Raw genomic sequence first — 19,094 nt, 5'->3', positions numbered from 1 at the left:
ACAGAGATTTATATAAGCTCTCTAAATCAAGATTATAAGCAATATTAATTATACTTAAGTTTCCCTGTAAATAAGCTTGCATTAGTTATGTCCCCACAATGGCCTCTTAATTGCACAAGTAATAGTCATATAAAATCCTAAACAAGGAGGAGGATTGGAGTTAGAGTCCAACATCTCTCTAGCAGGAAACATAATAATGCTGATGATTTATGATTTATTTCATTCAGAAATCAGGTTGTTGTTTTTATGATCTGCATGAAACAACGCAGTAAGAGAACACTGGGGAAGGTTTAGGGTTAGCGTTTATACTGCATGTATTTAATAAAATAGCTCGTTAAAAACACAAAATGAACAATCGATTAGCCTTAACTATTGACTTAAATTGATTAAATAATAGGAATAGAAGGTTCAAATTTCCAAAAGAATAAAAGCACAACTTAGATTTTGGTGGTTAGTAAAGTGGTTAAAAAAAAATAAAAAATAAGAACTATAAAGCAAAGTCATCCAAACTAAACTTGGATGGAAACATTGCTGCTGGCAATAGAGGACCTGGAAACTCAGTCAGGGCAGTTCAATCCGATAATTGTGTGTGTGTGTGTGTGTGTGTGTGTGTGTGTGTGTGTGTGTGTGTGTGTGTGTGTGTGTGTGTGTGCGTGCGTGTGGTGTGTGTGTGTGGTGTGTTGTGTGTGTGTGTGTGTGTGTGTGGTGTGTGTGTGGTAGGACAAGAGAGGAGGCGTAATCTGCTCATGAAGCACAACCTTGGCAGAGGGATACTTTACTGTGATCAGACCCACTGTGTAAACAAATCTGAATGGAAACTGGTTACATGGATGTGTAGTGTGTGTGTCACAGTGTGTGTTGTGTGTGTGTGTGTGTGTGTGTGTGTGTCAGGCTGTGTGGTGTGCTCGTCGTGCGTGCGTGCGTGCGTGCGTGTGACTATATGTCTCTGTGAGGCTTAGCTCTTTTATAAAGATTTGATCTTCAAAGGGCTCTTTGAGAGTTCCGACTTGGTTTTTAGGGTTCATGTTTAAAATCAGTTTTGGTCCTGAGAACATGATATTAACATGGGTCCCCACAAAGATAGGATGGCAAATTTCTGTGTGTGTCTGTGTGTTAATTGCTATGCCAATCAGCACGCACTGTCAGCTTGACAAGATTAAGACATGATGGGCTGAAATATGAACTCATCACTCTCCCTCCTGCTCTGTCAGTTCCTGTTTCCTGCCGCCAATCATCCAGCAGCAGCAGAAAGGTGAAAGAAGGAAAGCACGTGTGGTGGAGAGACAGGAAGAGAGGAGTCCATCTGATGATCCATCCTCGCTGCCTCTGGGCAGCCAACAGGAGAAGCTGGAGGACAACAGGAGTCTGCTGGAGGAGGTAATGTTTACAAAAGATATTACAAATTCACATCACAGCTGTGGTTGATTGTTAGAAGAAGATCAAGATGAAGCAGCTCACCCACTACAATTTCTGAGGTATATTTAATATATAAATACCAGATAAATACTGATTTTAAGACTTAATACTGCACAATGTAAAAAATATGTTTTAAAAAAGACAAGACAAAACGATCTAGCTAGCTGTGCCTGTAACATTTGGGTATGGGTATATTTAAAGACAGTCAGTTTTAAACCTTATAATTTTTTTTTTTTTACTTTGTTACTCTTACTTCATAAAATTCGATAGTCTATGTTCTTCAAATTAAAACGGCCAATCACAAGAAAGCGGACAAACTGTGAACTGTGACTTATACACAGTGTTTACATTTGAAGAGAGATGTGAATTAATTAATTTATTAGTATTTATTAATCATTTTTATCAGCTAAATTAATGTATGAATACCAAAATAAAATACTTTCTTGGAACTTTGCCCAGAAAATGGAATTAACTGATAAGCTAAACCTTGCTAGGAATGTTTCTGTGTCTAAAGCTTGATTTACATCCTCGTGCTGGGTGATTAGAGTGGGTTTATCTTTTTTTTTCAGTTAGCTCATATCGAGAAAAAGCTTCGAGAGTCTCAGCAGCTGGATGAGGAGCGACAGCGGGAAGCTGAATTCCTCTGTCAACAGCAAAACAAGCTGCTGTGGCAAAACCTCTGTTACCTGAGTCTCAGCCAGCGGATCACCAAGTACGCAAAAACACAAAAACACACCCGAGGAGTTAAAGTTATGTAGTATTTTTAGCCTGTTTGCTTTAAAACATACAAAATAACCTCTCCACAAAAACCCTCTGCTTTCTGTGAGTACTCTGGTTAAAAAGAGATCCTTTAAAATCCTTTAAAATATTGTAAGAAACAGTCATTTCTGATAAAACTCATTCAAGCTGAGCTGGTTGACTCAGAAATATTCAAGTAAAAATAAAGATTTGAGGAATTTTGCTAAAATTCCTCTTTCTAAAATGTATCAGAAAAGCCTGTTGAATGTTTTATGTTTTCCTTTTGTTGTTGCTCCTCTATTTAACCCTGCATTTCTCTTCCATTCAGCTTCATTAACCACAAATTTAAGAAAAGAAAAAAAAAAACCTTTGTCAGCTTCACCGTCCGATCTTTAAGTGATGACGTATGAACCCTGATTGCGGGTCCAAATTACTCTGCGTTTATTAAGGCTGTTGTGTTTTTAACATGTTTTAATGTTTTGTATCTTGTTCTATTTAAATTGAACAAACCAGTAAAAACAGGCAGTGTTCACTTTCTGTCTCTCTCGGTTTTTCTTTTCATTATAAAGTTTGGTTTTTAAAACCTTACAGTGTCATCACAGCCCAGCCCATGCAGCAGTAAATTAATGACTAACCTCACATTGTGAATGGATTATCTCAGTTGTTCTCCTGACTGAAGTTTGGTCTGTTTACAGCATCCTGCCATGCGATTGCATTTGTCTCTAACCATCGGGAACCCTCACGTTAACTTTTATTGAATGGAAAAAAGTTAGCATTCATCTTCCAGCTTCACTGTGTTTATGTTATGCTAACATAGTTGTGTCGCCAGCGATCACGTAGCACAACATTATATACCAGCAAATAGTTTACAGAAAATTTCTCTTTCAGCCAAACCGTCTGATCTTTTATTATAACATCACCTTGTACTTATAGCTTTGTTACCGAACCATCATAATGGAAGGGCTTTTAACAGAAAAAGACTTCATTTGAAATCTAATGTCTTCTAGTCTCTAGAAAAATGTGGCTAAAACTCACCCACCCCTAGCCCTAGAAAATTGATATGGTGGATGTTGAAATATTAAACTGTTTTATTGTTGGTAATTTAGAAATTCTGAACATTTTTTTTCTAACCTGAAACATGGCTGGGCTCTGAATTAAAGAGTATAAATGAGTCTAAGAGTAGATAAATTAAAACAGCTGCATTTATCCTGACACATTTACAGTGTCAGGGATAATTAACTGATGATTAACTTTTTTGAGTGTAATCTTTTCCCTGTATAGACCCTGGGTCAGCAGCTACTTCAAGACGTTTCCCATGCACATCTACTGTCTGCCAGTCCAGGGCCCCAGTCGCAAAGGCAGGAGGTGGGGACTGAAGAAGAGGAGATGACTTACACTTTGTAAATTTGTTGGAAAAATATGCGTTTATTTATGTTTTTTATCATACAAATAAATGTCATTTCCTCATTCTTGGCAAAACTTTCTGATTTATTGTTTTTAGTTTAGTTTAGATGCTGATCATTGTGTCAGGTGTGTTGATCATCTAGATAACATCATGTAATGATAATAATAAAGAACTGGGGAGATTAAAAGTGTTTATTGTCCACTGCAGTGTCTTTTATCCGCAACTTTAGGGACTGATGATACCCCCTAGTGTTTGCTTTCATTAACACAAAGTACTTCTAAGTGCTTCTAATTTTGAAGTCAAAAGATGTCTCTGCTTTGTGAACGACCTATTGATTAGTTTTGCTAGCTTTTGCTCACGGGAAAACATATATTATACTTCATATTTCAAATATGATCTGGATATGATCATATACTATGGTCATACCAGACCTCACCTTTCAGTGTGAGAAAATGAGCCTTTCATATACTGCATTTGAAAAGGGCAAGTGTATTAATCTCACTAACACAGTAGACACAAGGATAAGTTAGAATTTAAAAATCCCAAACGAAGGTAATTAAACCACATTAAGCATCCTTTGATGAAGACTATGGTTTAAAATCATATATTTGTTCTTCTGTATGATACATACCGTATATGGGTGTAAAATTGAACAGATGTTGGAACGGAGTGTTTTCCGTGATCGACTCTGAATGCAGCACTACGTTTGTACGTCACAGCGTCACAGCGTCGTCCCTCCCTTCTTGAGTGTGCGTGCACAGCTTCTCCGCTGAATACTAGACATTATGGTGAGCTTTTACCGTTGTTTCTTTAATATTTTGGACAGGTCTAAATAAATAGATTCGCTCGTATTTGTCTACAAGCGCTTACAGATTCAGTTCAGCAGCTTCTAAGTAATTAGTCAGTTTCAGAGGCAGTTTGGCTCCCCGTTAGCTGGCGGTGCTAACCGGCAAGCAAGCACATGGGCGTTGTGAATGCGCTAGCAGCTAAGCTAACAGCTTAAATGTGGACCTGTGTGTCATTACATAGGTTGTGATGAAGCTGGCAGATTTATGGCAGCGAACGGAGAAAACTAATCTGTGTGGTTGCTTTGGTGCCCCTCTGGCTGCTCTTGTACCTCTCGTTTAACCCGTTAGCATGCTAACGGAGGGTTGGTTGTCATTTGTGCTTTGTGACTGTTTGAGGAACAACTCAGCAATTCTAGACGGTAATAAATGGTTAATTGCGCTATAGGCGGAAAAAGTGAACGTGACCGACAAGTAAATGTTTAAACAGCTAACATGAGACAGAGATGTTTAAATTTTTACGTTGTGCTTATTTTCTTATTAATTTGTCTAAAAGCTTCTAGCGGTTTCTAGTGTATTAGGGGCGGGTCTCGACTGTCGCTGCTGCTTTCAGGGCCGCAGGAAAAAAATACCCTGTGCACGCCTAGCAGCAACATATAGATACACATTTCATTCAAGTTTGTTAAAGTGTAACATTTTGTGGCTTTTTTGTGAACTGTACAAAAGTTACTGTAATGATCAGTAATCAGTGACTGACTGTTTGATTGTTGCCTTTCTTTGTAGGCGTCCTTATCGATGGCCCCGGTCAACATCTTCAAACATGGAGCAGATGAAGAAAAAGCAGAGACTGCTCGACTGGTGAGTTGCTTTGTATGAGATACATACTCGCCATAAAAAAATGTGTTTATTCTGTTTCAAGTTCAGTTAAATCTTTGAATTTTTCTCCCTCTAGTCATCTTTTATTGGTGCCATCGCTATTGGTGATCTGGTGAAGAGCACTCTTGGCCCAAAGGGGATGGTAGGTTGATTCAAACCTCAAGAGTGCTACTGTAGAATTTTAGTCTAAGGAAACACAAGAATAAGTTGTAATCAGAGGGTTTCTCTTTCTCTTCAGGATAAGATCCTGCTCGGTGGCGGGAAGGGTGGCACAGTGACTGTGACCAATGATGGTGCAACCATCCTGAAAGCTATCGGTGTCGACAACCCAGCTGCCAAAGTTCTGGTTGGTGAGTGGAGACGCTTGACACTTTAAGAGCCAGGTTAAAGGTTTAAAAGAAAAAATAAACATTAATGAAGGTTTCTTGGTGCTGAATTTGCACTACCTCACTAAAAGTAGGCTAACGAATAAAAAAGCTGATTTAAAGTAGAGTGTTCATACTTATTGGTTAAGACACAGTAAAAAATACTAATTAACCCTTTAAGACCTACCATAGAACCAAGTGCGCCAGAGCTTATATTATATTTTTACATGGTGTGGAGCCATTTTTGGGAGCATTTCAAGTTGATATACATCAATACAACCATTATAACCCAAATTTTAATAATATGCATGCATTAAGTGCATAGTAATTACATAAATTGCAAAAAAGTGCAATAAACTACAAAACAATTTAAAATCGTTTTTGTTTTTTTAACATATATTTAAAATATATTTAGTTTTATCCCTCAAAACTAAATACAAAAAAGTTGCACAAAATAGTTTCCCACCACAGGAAATTTATTTTAAATGTCTTCATAGTTTTATTTGTGAAATACACAAATTTTTATATACTGCAGGAAAAATGAAAATAAATATTATAATGCAAATTTGCAAAAAAAACAGCATATGCATCAAAATAAACTATTTCCAGCAGTGCAATATGAGTCCTAAGCATCCCAGAAATGACAAAGAAAGTCATAAAGTCAAACATAACTTTTAAAAACACCAATATAGGCTCATAAGGCCCTGATGGTAAAAAACTACATTTCCGCAAAATGACGTTACTTCCGGTTCCGGGCAGGGCATGGCGGACATGCGATAGTTCGCGCTGATGGACGTAGGAAGTGTTATGAACAGCTGATCAGATCGGCAAAGTGTGTTTCTGGAATATTATGTTTTTGTTGCTGCAAGCGCTTTTTATGCAGTTTTTGCAAAGCTATATGTGGAAGGAAACCGTGACCTAGGACAAGCTGATGGCATAAGATGTAAGTACAACTCCTCTGGTCTCATATGCAAAAAAAAAAATATTGTGCTAGCTTACGTGGTTGCAGTGCTACCGGGATTTAAAAATAGTTACGCAAAACAGAGCGTGCCCGCTCTGACCGGCTTTAAAGGGTTAAGTGTAATTTAGAGATCCTTTGTAATCAAATGATATCACACTGAGACCTTTTATCTGAGGTTTTGATGGGAGAACAATTGTGTTTGCAGACATGTCCAAAGTTCAGGACGATGAAGTCGGAGATGGGACGACCTCCGTTACCGTGCTCGCTGCAGAGCTGCTGCGGGTAAATACCTATTTGTCAGACTCAGATTTCAAAGTAAAGCACACCCTGGTTCCTTGCTGTGGTGGCCATGTGGGTCTTGCTCGCAGTCTCAGCTGTCAGTGTTGCCATTTCAGGAGGCGGAGCTTCTGATCGCCAGGAAGATCCACCCACAGACTATCATCTCTGGCTGGAGGAAAGCGACTCAGGCGGCCAGAGAGGCTCTGAGGGACGCCGCTGTCGACCACAGGTGAGGCAAAATTAAGATGTCCGTGTTTGTCTCCTTGCTTTCACCTTCCGCTTTCCCTGCCTCATCATTCTCTCTGGTCTCCATAGCAACGACCCAGCTCGTTTCCAGGAGGACCTGCTGAACATCGCCCGCACCACACTGTCCTCCAAGCTGCTCACTCACCACAAAGATCACTTTGCCAAGCTCGCCGTCAACGCCGTCATGAGGCTGAAAGGCTCTGGAAACTTGGAGGCCATCCACATCATCAAGAAGCTGGGAGGCAGCCTCACCGACTCCTACCTGGATGAAGGTGAGGTCATGAAACGTCACGGATCTCCTGTCTCATTCCTGATTGGTTGCAGGACTTTAATGTCTGTTGTGCATGTCTAGGTTTCCTATTGGACAAGAAGATCGGAGTGAACCAGCCAAAGAGGCTGGAGAACGTCAACATCCTGATCGCCAACACCGGCATGGACACTGACAAGATCAAGGTAAAAACACTAGGTCACTGTCAGGAGACGTTGCAAGTTTGTGAAAGAAAGCGAGAGGATCTAAATCGGGTGCTTCCTGTTCCTGTGTGATCGATATCGTGATTGTTTGTGTTTCTGCGTCTGTCAGATCTTCGGCTCCAGGGTTCGCGTTGACTCGACGGCAAAGGTCGCAGAGATCGAACTCGCAGAGAAAGAGAAGATGAAGGAGAAGGTTGACAGAATCCTGAAACACGGCATCAACTGCTTCATCAACAGGTACGACTGAACCGCCATTGCACGTTTCTGTAACCTGTCAGGTGTTCTGCTTCTGTCCTCCCCGAGGTTTAATCAAACACTTCTGTTATTGTATTGTATTTTGCACACCTGTTGCTTGTGAAGCTCACACACAAGAATTTCACTTGCATGTGCTGTACCAGTGTACCTGCACATGTGATGTGACAATAAAAGTGATTTGATTTGATTTGACACGCCTGCATGCCAGAATTCAGGGGCTGTCATAGCACCATCTTGTTGTGCACTTCATAGCTGGATTAACACAGCTGCCTAAAATTTGGTCAGGGATGTTTTAAAAAGTCGAAGGTGCTCTTTGTTAAAAAAAAAAAATGTATTAAATGTTTTTTCTTGGCAACATGTTGGATTTTGATGTGTTCCCATGAAACACAAAGCGGTCCCACAGGGTTTAAAACAGCAGCAGCTAAATCTGTTTGGTGGATATGAGGCTACTACTCACTGATCTCCTACACACAATTAGCAAAATGCAGACAAATTTTAAAGAAGGTTAAGGTGTTAGTTTTGTGTAAATAAACCTGAGAATACAGAATCCAATATTAACAGTGTGTAAAATAGCGAGCCATGTTCGTCAGCTTCAGCATGATGACCTCCATGTTTGTTTGAGGCAGTGGTCAATGGGACAGTTGCTCACTTTATCTCAGTGTCACTCACCCCAGTGTTTGTTTTGTTTTCCCTTCGTACAGGCAGCTCATCTATAACTACCCAGAGCAGCTCTTTGCTCAGGCTGGCGTCATGGCCATCGAGCACGCCGACTTCGCTGGCATTGAGCGCCTCGCTCTCGTCACCGGTGTGTATGCATATACAAACACACAAAAATAAACTGTTCTTTAACGAAAGCCGTGTTTTACAATCTTTTTCATGTGTTAAATACTTGAAAAAATGTGACCTTCACTGATTACTGATGTAATCTGATCAGGTGGGGAGATCACCTCCACCTTTGACCACCCAGAGCTGGTGAAGCTTGGGCACTGCAAGCTGATCGAGGAGGTGATGATCGGCGAGGACACGCTTATCCACTTCTCTGGAGTTGCCATGGGTACGAACACACACTGAGGACTTGAACTCATTTTTCATAATGACATACTCATCTTTAGCTCCTCCTCTTCCTCAGGTGAGGCATGCACCGTTGTCCTGCGGGGAGCGACCCAGCAGATCCTGGATGAAGCGGAGCGCTCACTGCACGATGCTCTGTGTGTGCTCGCACAGACGGTGAAGGAGCCACGCACGGTTTATGGAGGAGGTAGGCGCACATACAGCTGATCTAAAACTACAGCACTGTCCTCATTCTTCGCCCACCTTACAGCAGAGCACAAAAAATGCAGCACATGTGGAACATTAAGGTTCTTAAGGATGGGAATTTGTGTTAGCAGCATAATAAAGCTGTTTCTGTCCTGGATGCAGTCTCCACTTTACCATCGTGCTTACTGTCTTTAGTGCAATGAAAATAGAATTAATGTTTAAATCCACGCTGCAGAAAGCGCTGCTGTTTTCCTCCTCCGGCACACGAACTGAAATCAGCTGATTGTAGCATAGGTGGGATCGATCAGCAGGCAGACTTACAATTCCAGGGAACTGAACTACTGGGAGCCGGTTCTCGATTCCCATCCCTAATGATGAACTAATACATCTCACACCTGTGTGTTCTGCTCCTCATCAGGCTGCTCTGAGATGCTGATGGCTAAGGTTGTGAGTGATCTGGCCAACAGGACGCCAGGAAAGGAGTCAGTTGCCATGGAGTCATTTGCCAAGGCTCTGAGGATGGTAAATACTAAAACTCCGATTCTACAATTGTAAATTATAGGAATTTCTTTGATTACAACTAGGGCTGCTCAATTAATCGAATTTTAATCACGATTACGATCTGGGCTTTCAACGATCATTAAAAATGACTGAGCCGATTATTAGCCCCTCCCTCGTGCTTTACTCTTGCGCTGCTCCGTGTGGCAAATCGAGCGCACCTCTCTGCATTTCGAACACGTGTCACAACAATTAAGAGCAGCGGTCACCAACCTCTTTTGCACCACGGACCGGTTTATGCCCGACAATATTTTCATGGACTGGCCTTTAAGGTGTCGCGGATAAATACAACAAAATAAAACTAGTACCGGTACCGAAAAAAAGAAAATTTATTCATAACACACGTGAAAAGACCAAGAAAAACCGAGTAAACGATAAAAACGATAACAAAATAACGCTGAAAACCGATAAAAATCCTGAAACCATTTCACACCTGAGCCTCAACTCTCGCGGCCCGGTACCAAACCGGTACCGGTCCGTGAGTCGTTTGGGGGTTGGGGACCACTGATTAAGAGGACCCGCGGGAAGCTCGGAAAGCTAAGTTATTTGGAGAGGAGAGTGACTGCCGTTGGTTGAAAAGAGAGGTAAAAAGAACTTCAGTGGTTGGAAACATTATGGGTTCGCAGAGTCAGACGTGGATCAAGTAGACATAGTGTGTAAACTTTGCTACAGTGTCGTAGCTGCACCACAGAGCAACACTGCAAAGTTCACTAAACATAGATGTTTACATTTATTTTTTATATTGCAAACATTTGCACTGTTATCAGTATTTGCACACTATTTTATATTATTTTTTGACAATCTTTAAAGTCATTATTCAATACATTGTTATTGTTAAATAAATATCGTCAAATAATCGAGATCTCAATTTCAGTGAAAATAATCGTGATTATCATTTTTGCCATAATCGAGCAGCCCTAATTACAACCACATGTGACTTTGATCTCATGTGTCATCATCCGCTTCCTCTTCCAGCTGCCAACCATCATTGCAGACAACGCCGGATACGACAGCGCCGACCTGGTGGCTCAGCTCAGAGCTGCGCATCAGGAGAACAAGACCACGTTTGGACTGAGTGAGTGATGCTCACAGACAAGCACACATCACCTCATCTCAGAACTAGAGGAATAATAACTATAATTATTAACAAACACATGTTTGCGTTATTTAAAAAATATATATCAAGGTTTATCCTTGAACCTGTGCTGCTCTACTAACACAGTCAGGACCACAGCTAGCTGCATACCGACTGAATCTAACTTCCTATGAAGATGGGTAAGTGCAGCTAATGCTAGAGAGAAAATATGCATCCTAGAAAGACTAGAACTAATATCATATAAAGAGGGTGAACATCTTAGAAAGATGGTTAACTATGTGGCTAAAGTGAAGGATGGCCAAATAACTAAGCTAACATATAAATATCTAACTTTTTTTTTTAAAATTGCTTATTTATTAAGCCAAAGTCCCAGAAGGTTGGCTAATTGTAGCTAAAGTCACATATAGAAAGCCAATTAAAGCTAAAATCAAAACAGCATGACTACTTAACTGAAGTCATAAACAATTAACATCCTACAAAGATGGTCAACTATAGAAAAGGGCATAGAAAGATGGCAAACATTGAAGAGGAATTGAAAGAGCAATTATGTAGCTAAACACAGAAAAATTAGTAACTACAGCTAAGGTTGTACAGCTAAAGACACTTAACTGTTTCGCTAAACCTAAAAATGTCAGACTAAAGTTAATGTCATAGACAGCTAGTATCATAAACATGGTTAACTACCTAAGTAAACTTACGCATAGAAAGCTGATGAAAGACTGTTGTACAGACGTGTAATATCTTGTTATCTTGCTCGAATGCTTAGCTAAAGTCACAGGATAATGTTGCAGAGACACCTAATCTAGAAAGATTAACTATGTAGCTAAAGTCACAGGTGAAAATGCTAACTAAGGCTGTGTGAAATAAAAACGACTAACTGTTTGGCTAAATTGCCAAAAAAGTTAACTAACGCTGGCATTATAGACAAAAAGCTAATATCATAAAAGGATAGCAACTGAGCTAAAGCCACAAAAAGACAACCAACTACCACTTGCACCATAAAAAGGTAGCTAACATCTTACAAAGAAGGCTAACTACCTAGCTTAAATCACATTTTATTGTGAATAATTCAAACTGCTGACTAGCTTAGCATGCCCGTTTCTCCTGTTTTATTCTTGTGATTTGGTGGTTAAGCAGCTGTTAGATTCTAACAGCGTCTGTGTTTCCCCGCAGACATGTCTGATGGCACGGTGGGAAACATGGTAGATCTCTGCATCACAGAGTCGTTCCAAGTGAAGCGCCAGATGTTGCTGAGCGCGTCTGAGGCCGCCGAGATGATCCTAAGAGTTGACAACATCATCAAAGCTGCACCCAGGTCAGTTCAGTCCTTTTCAGATCATCTGCGTTTGTTCGTACCAGATTACAGAAATTTACTCTTCATCTCTGTTCTGTAGGAAGAGAGTTCCCGACCATCACCCCTGCTAGAGGAAGAGGAGGATGAAAAAAAACAAACAGGGATCACTTTAGTTATTTATCACTTCTGTGTAGTTCAAATTACATCAAATTGTCAAATTTTTTTCTCTGTTGAATTGGCTGATGCTAACCACCTGACACAGCTAACATCAGTGGCTCTGCTAATGCTAGCTTATGCTGTGCAGTTTCAGCATAAAGTGAAGATGAGAAGTCTTCACACTGTTTTGTTTTTTATGCTAACATTAGCTGAGCTGTTGGCCGAGGCTGGTTGGTGCCAGCTACGCTTAGGAAAGAAGTTTGAACGTTGTTTTGTTTACTGAATAAATGAACCGGTCACCATTACCTGATTCTTTTGTTGTTGTTATTTATTTAGTTTTTCATTCTTTGGGATTTATATTTAACATTTTCCAAATAATAGAAGTAATCACTGCAAATGAAAAATCTGAAGCAGATTTAATCTTGTATAATTAGTCAGACTGTACATTAGGTTGGTGCAGGTTTCTGATGAGTTGCTCTACTGAGATCAGCAGCTTGGAAACTGAAAGTCTATCACTCATTTTCAAGGTAATGCATTTATTGGTTACTTTATTAGTTACATTTCGCTGTTACCTGGCTTTACCTTTGCCTTCAGAACTGCCTCAGATATTTTGGCCCATGTTAACATGATTCCATCGCACAGCTGCAGTCATGCATCAGTACATTTCACATTCATGATGCAATTCTCTCATTCTGCAACATCCCAAAGCTCCTCTGTTGGATGGCCATCTGGTGACTGTGACATCATCTATGACTGGCTGATGTGACAGTTGTATTAACATGTCGTTGAGCATGTGCACGTAATCAGTACTTTTATATATAAAGATGTAAAATATATACAGATTTATTTATGATCAGCTGTTGTGGTGAGATACTCCAGAAATTACATTACATAACCTGGAAATGAGCAAGCAGAAGATCAGGAGTGCTGATTATTGATTGATCTGCAGTAACTTACTGAGGTCAAAGTGACTAAGACCTCAGAGTGTCAACAGTTACTCAATCAGACTTAACCACACAGATGGCTTTTCATAGAAAAATGTTTAAACCTTTAAAACTAGAAAAAAAATCGCTCATTCGGTGCCAGAAAACACATAAAATGCTATTGTTGTTGTCATAAAGCACACCCAGGGTTTTTTTTTTTTCTTTTTTGTAAAGGGGGTTCTGTAATTTTAGAAAGTTCCCATTTACACGAGGAGTGAGGGTCACTTCTGTTTTTTGCTCATTCAGATTGAAGATGTTTAGAGGTATCTGGGATTGTATCTCAGCAAGGCTGTTCTTGGGAGGAGGGTAGGTTTGTGAGTCATCTGAATAACAGTGCGAGGGGAGCGGGTGATGCTAAAAAGCCACCCACAGAAAAAATGTCTGCTGGTTAAAATAAGATTTAAACTGCTAAAGAGCAGTTCCTGTAATGCTTTCACAACTCTCCAGTCTACAGACAAGAATGCAATAATCCACTGTGTGTAATGCAGCACTTGGATCTGAAAGTAGCAAGTACCCGGTCCTGGAGCTGAAGCTGGTGACAAACAACAGAGAAAAGGAGTTTGGAGATCATTAAAAGCAGTATGGCATGTTTAAAGTCAGCTGGAACATTCCCAGTCAGAAGATGGGTGTTAATAATGGACAACACTCAGCTCAACAGTTTAAAAATACTAATTTAATATAATATTAGTCTAATAACATCCTGGTAAGATGGTGTCATCCATTTGACCATATCTTGATGGCATGGTGCTAAGTTACCAGCTAAAGGTGCCAGTATACCCACCATGTTACTCGCATGCCGTCTGTGACATCATTACACATCGATTTCTGCTCGCTGTTCTGGCCGCTGAGTCTCCTGAACAGTAGGTGTCAGCACCAGATGGTAGCGCCACATTAACATTGGTTAAAAGAAACAGGGGAAGATTTAATAACTGGAGCAAAGCTTTTTTCATCTTTGAATCTCTATGAGTCTCTGAGCGTACTGTACTGATAAATCATTAAAATCAACACTATCTTACACTCGTGCCTTCAACCCAGCGGCAGCAGTAAAAGCACAACGCGCCATGTTACAAAAAGCAAGAGTTGTTTAACTTGTTGAAATGGTTGCTATGCATATGATGTCAATTTGATGCCAACTTTATCGTACATCGCAGTTAACAAGCCACTGCAGGGCGGGTATAAAATTTAGCGGGCTTCATTAGTAACATCCAGAAAAATGTTTGGTGCCCTCTGGTGGCCATAACAGAGGTCCAGTTCAGGGACTCCAGCTAGCTGAAGTTAAATCTAGCAGACAGCAGCTTCAGCCGTGTCACCATCCACATGTCAGTCAAAGAGGTCACGCCACTAATAATGCAAAGTTTAAACCTTTATACAATTTAATTTGTAAACCTGTTTAAATAATTTAAACAGGTTTACATATAAAGGGGAAATCAAACGTCTTTTTTTCTGCTGTAAAGTTTTAACATGGGAGTCTAAGGGGCTCAAGTCAGGTTGCTAGTTTAATAATAAAAAATAATGCATTAAAAAAAGCCTTGACCTCCCAGATTTGGACATATGCTGTATTGGTAGCTGAGAGAGCCATGGATGACTTAAATACTTGTTGATCCACGTAATCTAAAATCTTCTGTGATCAAATAACTGAATAATAAAGACCTCTTCTGTCTGTTTAAGCTTTTGGGGGTGGACCTTCTCACAGTTTATTCACAGACTCAGATCCAATCAGACTTACAGTTCAGTCTGATAAATGTCCCCATCGGGTGCCAAACAGCAGTCTCTCAGACTGGCAGATGCAGACATGTTCAGGCTGCTGCTCCTGCTGTTTTTAACATGGATGACCTCAGCGCTGGTCAGGTAGGATAATTACACCTTTGTTAATATGGTAGTTCTCTTTATATTAACAGCTGTCCATCCACCGGGGATTTAACAATATAAAGTCTGATTTTCTTCTTTGTTGTACATTTATCGAGGTGCTGTTTAGTGGACCTTCCTCTGTTGAGCCAAAACTAGGCCAACTGTTTTCAAATCAAAAAAGACAATTTGATATAAAAAGTTAAAAAAAAAACAACAAAAAAAAAAACTTACAGAGATACTAAAATGTTCCATCGTCAGCATACCTCTTAGACGGACGCGCTCAATTCGTACTCGATTGCGAGCTGATGGCCTGCTGAATGAGTTCCTGAAGGATCACGCCCCTGACATGATTAATCGCCGTTACGCTCAGTGCTTCCCGTCCAGCACGCCATCACTGAGGCTCGGACGCACCAGCGAGAGGATCTACAACTTCATGGATGTAAGAAGAACAACACTGAGAGTTAGGGTTGCTGGTTCAAAGCCTTCAGCTATTATTAAAATATCCAGTGGGAAGTTTTAACCTTGTTACAGTGATTTAAATATTCCTCTAGGGGTCAGTGTTGTTCATAAATATGCTGATTTGTTAAGAATGATTATCAGATTTAAGGGAAAGTTGCTCAGTTCCGAAATATCAGTATGTCCTAAGTATGCAACTCAAGCTGGACAGAAGCAGTATTAAGTATTATTACAGAAGCAGAAATAAAAGAAATAATAAATAAAAAGTTATCATTTGTACTGCATTTCCATTCTTTATGTCCTCACAAGATATATGTTCCCAAAGTAAGACGTAGTTATTTCCTACATATAGAAGCTTTAAAATGAAAACAACACAGCCCAGTTTACTGAATAGAAACTAACTTAACTAATTTATACTATGAAAACAAAGGGAGTGCCAAGCTGGCCAAAATATGTTAGCATACATGCTAACATTAGCATGAGCATGTCACAACCGGCTACCTTTTTATTTATCTCAGAATTTTTCAAATTAAAATCTCAGCCACACTTTGTGCCCCTGCTGCGTTTCAGGCTCAGTTTTATGGTGAGATCAGTTTGGGGACTCCAGAGCAGAACTTTTCTGTGATTTTTGATACCGGATCAGCTGACCTCTGGGTGCCATCATCCTACTGCATCAGCGAGGCCTGTGGTAACACCTTACATAGCACCACACAATACCACACAACACCAGTGTTGCATTTGCAGGTCAGGGCAGCCTGACTTTGGTTTATTTTGTTCCAGTCTGATAAGAAGTTCAAAGTCTGTGTGTGTCTGTGTGTACTTGTATAAAGATGTTGTAGGGACATAAATCTGACAAAGGCAAGTCCACATAAAGTAAATAACATGTAATGAATATAAGAAAAGATAATGTCTATGTGTGTGTTTGCATTCACAGCGCTCCACAAGCGTTTCAAGGCATTTAAATCAGCTTCGTTCAGGCATGATGGTCGTAGATTTGGGATTTACTACGGATCAGGTCACCTGCTTGGAACTATGGCCAGAGACACACTGAAGGTCCAAAAGCTCTCAAAATTAAAAAGCTAAACTTCAGTATTAAAATTAACTAACAGCTGCCACGATTAATTTCAAAAATATTTTCTTCCATCAAACTCAGTTTGACATTCAGGCACAACTAAAGGAGTACTGTTTTATCTTAATCAACTTGTTCCAGATTGGTGGTCTAACCATCCTGAACCAAGAGTTTGGGGAGTCCGTTTTCGAACCTAGTGAATCATTCCTGACGGCGAAGTTTGACGGTGTTCTGGGAATGAGTTACCAATCCCTTGCAGAGATTCTGGGCACCAATGTTTTTGACAACATGATTGCACAGAAGCTTGTGGACCAGCCAGTGTTCTCCTTTTACCTGAGCAGGTGCATTCATATCAGGAGCTCACCATTTCACCTCAATTAGATGCTCATTGTCATGCTCAGAGGAGCATGAGAGGGAGGATAATTACTTCTTCCTGTCTATTAACCTCTTACTACCCACCTGGTTGTTGGCAGCCCTGCTGAAAATATGGATGGGTTTACTCTTACATTGTAGATGTTATTTTTAGAATTTCTGGGTAAGCAGCTTTAAAAATCATGCTTTGAAACAGGCAGAAGTTTCACAACTAGTTCTTAAGTTTTGATAGAGTTTTGGTTGGTCAAGAGGGAAAGGCAGTGCAAGAGATAGCCACAGAGAAATGGAAAGGTCAGGGGTAACCAGGAAGTTCAAAGGGGTTTTACTGTGAGCTGTGGAGATGAGTTTTCCCCAAGGTTTCAGTTTTTTAAATAGGGTCTGCCTAGTCTGTGTCTAGGTCCAAGACTTATAGACTTCCTACCATCTACAGTGATATCAGAATGTGTTTGTTGTTTTTAATATGAGAGTTCTTATCTTTTGTTTACTTAAATGTGAGTTTTGTGCCTGCAGAAAAACCGGCCATACCAATCCAGCAGGGGAACTGTTGTTAGGTGGAACCAACGAAGCGCTGTATATTGGACCAATCAACTGGCATCCTGTCACTGCCAAGGGGTATTGGCAGATCAAGATGGACAGGTACATTTTTCATATCCCAACAGCACAGCACTTTGGCAGTGTACTATGAACCACTTGCAGTAGGGGAAATGGCACAAGACCTTTACCCTTTCTTGTGAAGACATTCATTAAAAAATGCTTAATATTTCAGTGTGGCAGTACAAGGTGTGAACTTGTTTTGTCCAAGTGGATGTCAGGCGATTGTTGATACTGGAACTTCCCTCATTGCTGGACCAACCAATGACATTCTGAGGCTCCAACAGCTGATTGGAGCAACACCCTCAAACTTGGGAGAGGTACCAAAATATGTCATCTCATAGTCTACTGAAAGACCAGAGAAAGTTATGACTTTTTCAAAGAAAATGTTTAACCTACAGAGGGGGCACTTAGACCTACTACTTATTCCTGCTTCAAAAACAATATCAGATATTTCTTGAGAATACTATATGACTACCGTAACTGAATCTTTTCAGCATGTCACTCCTCATTTTGTGTGTTTCAGTTTGTTATCGATTGTGCCAGGTTGTCCAGTTTGCCTCAGGTGACTTTTGTCCTGAATGGAACAGAGTACACACTAACAAGTGAACAGTATATCAGGAAGGTAAGGAAGGCTTATTGTTTTCTTTAGCTTGTGTTAGAACAGCTGCCAGTCTTCTCTTTCTTTTTATTTTCTTTTTCTTTATTTATTTTTTTGATAAAATAGTAGGAAGGGTAATTGTTTTGGCGTATTCAAAAATGCGTATTATTTTATTATTTTAATGATGCACCTGTCAAATGGCTGAAATCAGAGATTGTTTTGAAATGCAGCTAGCATTTAAACTTCTGTTTATAGATTCTTTGCTTTTTTTTTTACCTCACGCCTAAAATAAACCACATAAAAAAATTCATAAATAGATCATTAATACATTGAGACTTAAGTGCAAATTTAGTAATTTGGCAGCTATATTTATTTTATATACTTTCATATTTTTATTAACAATTAAAATTGCTTAAGAAATAGAATGTCTCTTTTATACATGAAGCTACTAAACAACTACACAATCCACTTTTTGTCATTATCAGGAGACACTTGGCAGGAATGAGTTCTGTTTCAGCGGTTTCCAGGCTATGGACATTTATTCCAGCACAGACCCTCAGTGGATTCTGGGAGATGTATTTCTGACAGAGTACTACTCCATCTTTGATAAAGGACATGACCGAGTCGGCTTAGCACGTGCCAAACACTCTCCTGAACCATAACTTATTGGCGAACTCAACAGTAAATAAATACTGCACAATCGAAAAGCATTTTGTCATTCTCTGGCCTATTATTGTTCTCACATCATTCTCCAAAGGACAAACAACTGTCTAGAAACTGCTGAATATTGCTGACGATACATTAGCCATTACTTCTGCCCCAATGACCACAAAGTTAACATTTTATTTGAAAAGGTACAGTTATTGGAGATTTAACAGCAGCAACAGGGATTGTACATTCATCACTTTATCTACATTTACAAAAGCACGTGTGATTTACAGTAATCACACAAAGAAAGAAGATTTTGTTCTTATCCCCTGAGTACCAGTGTTTCATTAAGTGTTACAGTTCCTCTA

The 19,094-nt window shown here is 39.8% G+C and overlaps 2 protein-coding genes across 2 annotated transcripts; both read left to right on the top strand.

Moving 5' to 3' along the window:
- Positions 1 to 4,234: 4,234 nt before the first annotated feature.
- On the top strand, positions 4,235 to 12,463 carry cct2 (chaperonin containing TCP1, subunit 2 (beta)). Its single transcript, XM_005921104.2, has 16 exons — positions 4,235 to 4,347; positions 5,128 to 5,202; positions 5,297 to 5,362; positions 5,459 to 5,570; positions 6,752 to 6,828; positions 6,942 to 7,054; positions 7,141 to 7,343; positions 7,424 to 7,524; positions 7,652 to 7,779; positions 8,499 to 8,602; positions 8,732 to 8,851; positions 8,927 to 9,055; positions 9,473 to 9,576; positions 10,588 to 10,687; positions 11,882 to 12,023; positions 12,103 to 12,463. Exons 1-16 carry the CDS (start codon positions 4,345 to 4,347, stop codon positions 12,131 to 12,133), a joined length of 1,608 nt encoding a protein of 535 aa, XP_005921166.1. The 5' UTR covers positions 4,235 to 4,344; the 3' UTR covers positions 12,134 to 12,463.
- Positions 12,464 to 14,859: 2,396 nt separating this feature from the next.
- Positions 14,860 to 18,740, top strand: nots (nothepsin). The gene is made up of 9 exons (XM_005921103.2): positions 14,860 to 14,989; positions 15,248 to 15,428; positions 16,016 to 16,133; positions 16,380 to 16,498; positions 16,656 to 16,855; positions 17,397 to 17,522; positions 17,653 to 17,797; positions 18,004 to 18,102; positions 18,564 to 18,740. The coding sequence occupies exons 1-9, from the start codon at positions 14,883 to 14,885 to the stop codon at positions 18,738 to 18,740; spliced, it is 1,272 nt and encodes a 423-aa protein (XP_005921165.1). The 5' UTR covers positions 14,860 to 14,882.
- Positions 18,741 to 19,094: the final 354 nt, after the last annotated feature.

Source organism: Haplochromis burtoni, unplaced genomic scaffold, assembly GCF_018398535.1.
Source record: "Haplochromis burtoni strain Fernald_Lab_line unplaced genomic scaffold, NCSU_Asbu1 Contig_44, whole genome shotgun sequence".
NCBI lineage: Eukaryota > Metazoa > Chordata > Actinopteri > Cichliformes > Cichlidae > Haplochromis > Haplochromis burtoni.
Note: the sequence above shows the minus strand (reverse complement) of the source record. Positions and strands in the feature narration are given on the sequence as shown.

Coding starts and splice junctions, on each gene's coding strand:
- cct2 (XM_005921104.2), top strand. Junction 5,363..5,458: donor CTCTTGGCCCAAAGGGGATG/GTAGGTTGATTC, acceptor CTTTCTCTTCAG/GATAAGATCCTGCTCGGTGG. Junction 8,852..8,926: donor CTTCTCTGGAGTTGCCATGG/GTACGAACACAC, acceptor CCTCTTCCTCAG/GTGAGGCATGCACCGTTGTC.
- nots (XM_005921103.2), top strand. CDS start 14,883: ATGTCCCCATCGGGTGCCAAACAGCAGTCTCTCAGACTGGCAGATGCA. Junction 16,134..16,379: donor CTGCATCAGCGAGGCCTGTG/GTAACACCTTAC, acceptor TTGCATTCACAG/CGCTCCACAAGCGTTTCAAG. Junction 17,798..18,003: donor CACCCTCAAACTTGGGAGAG/GTACCAAAATAT, acceptor TGTGTGTTTCAG/TTTGTTATCGATTGTGCCAG.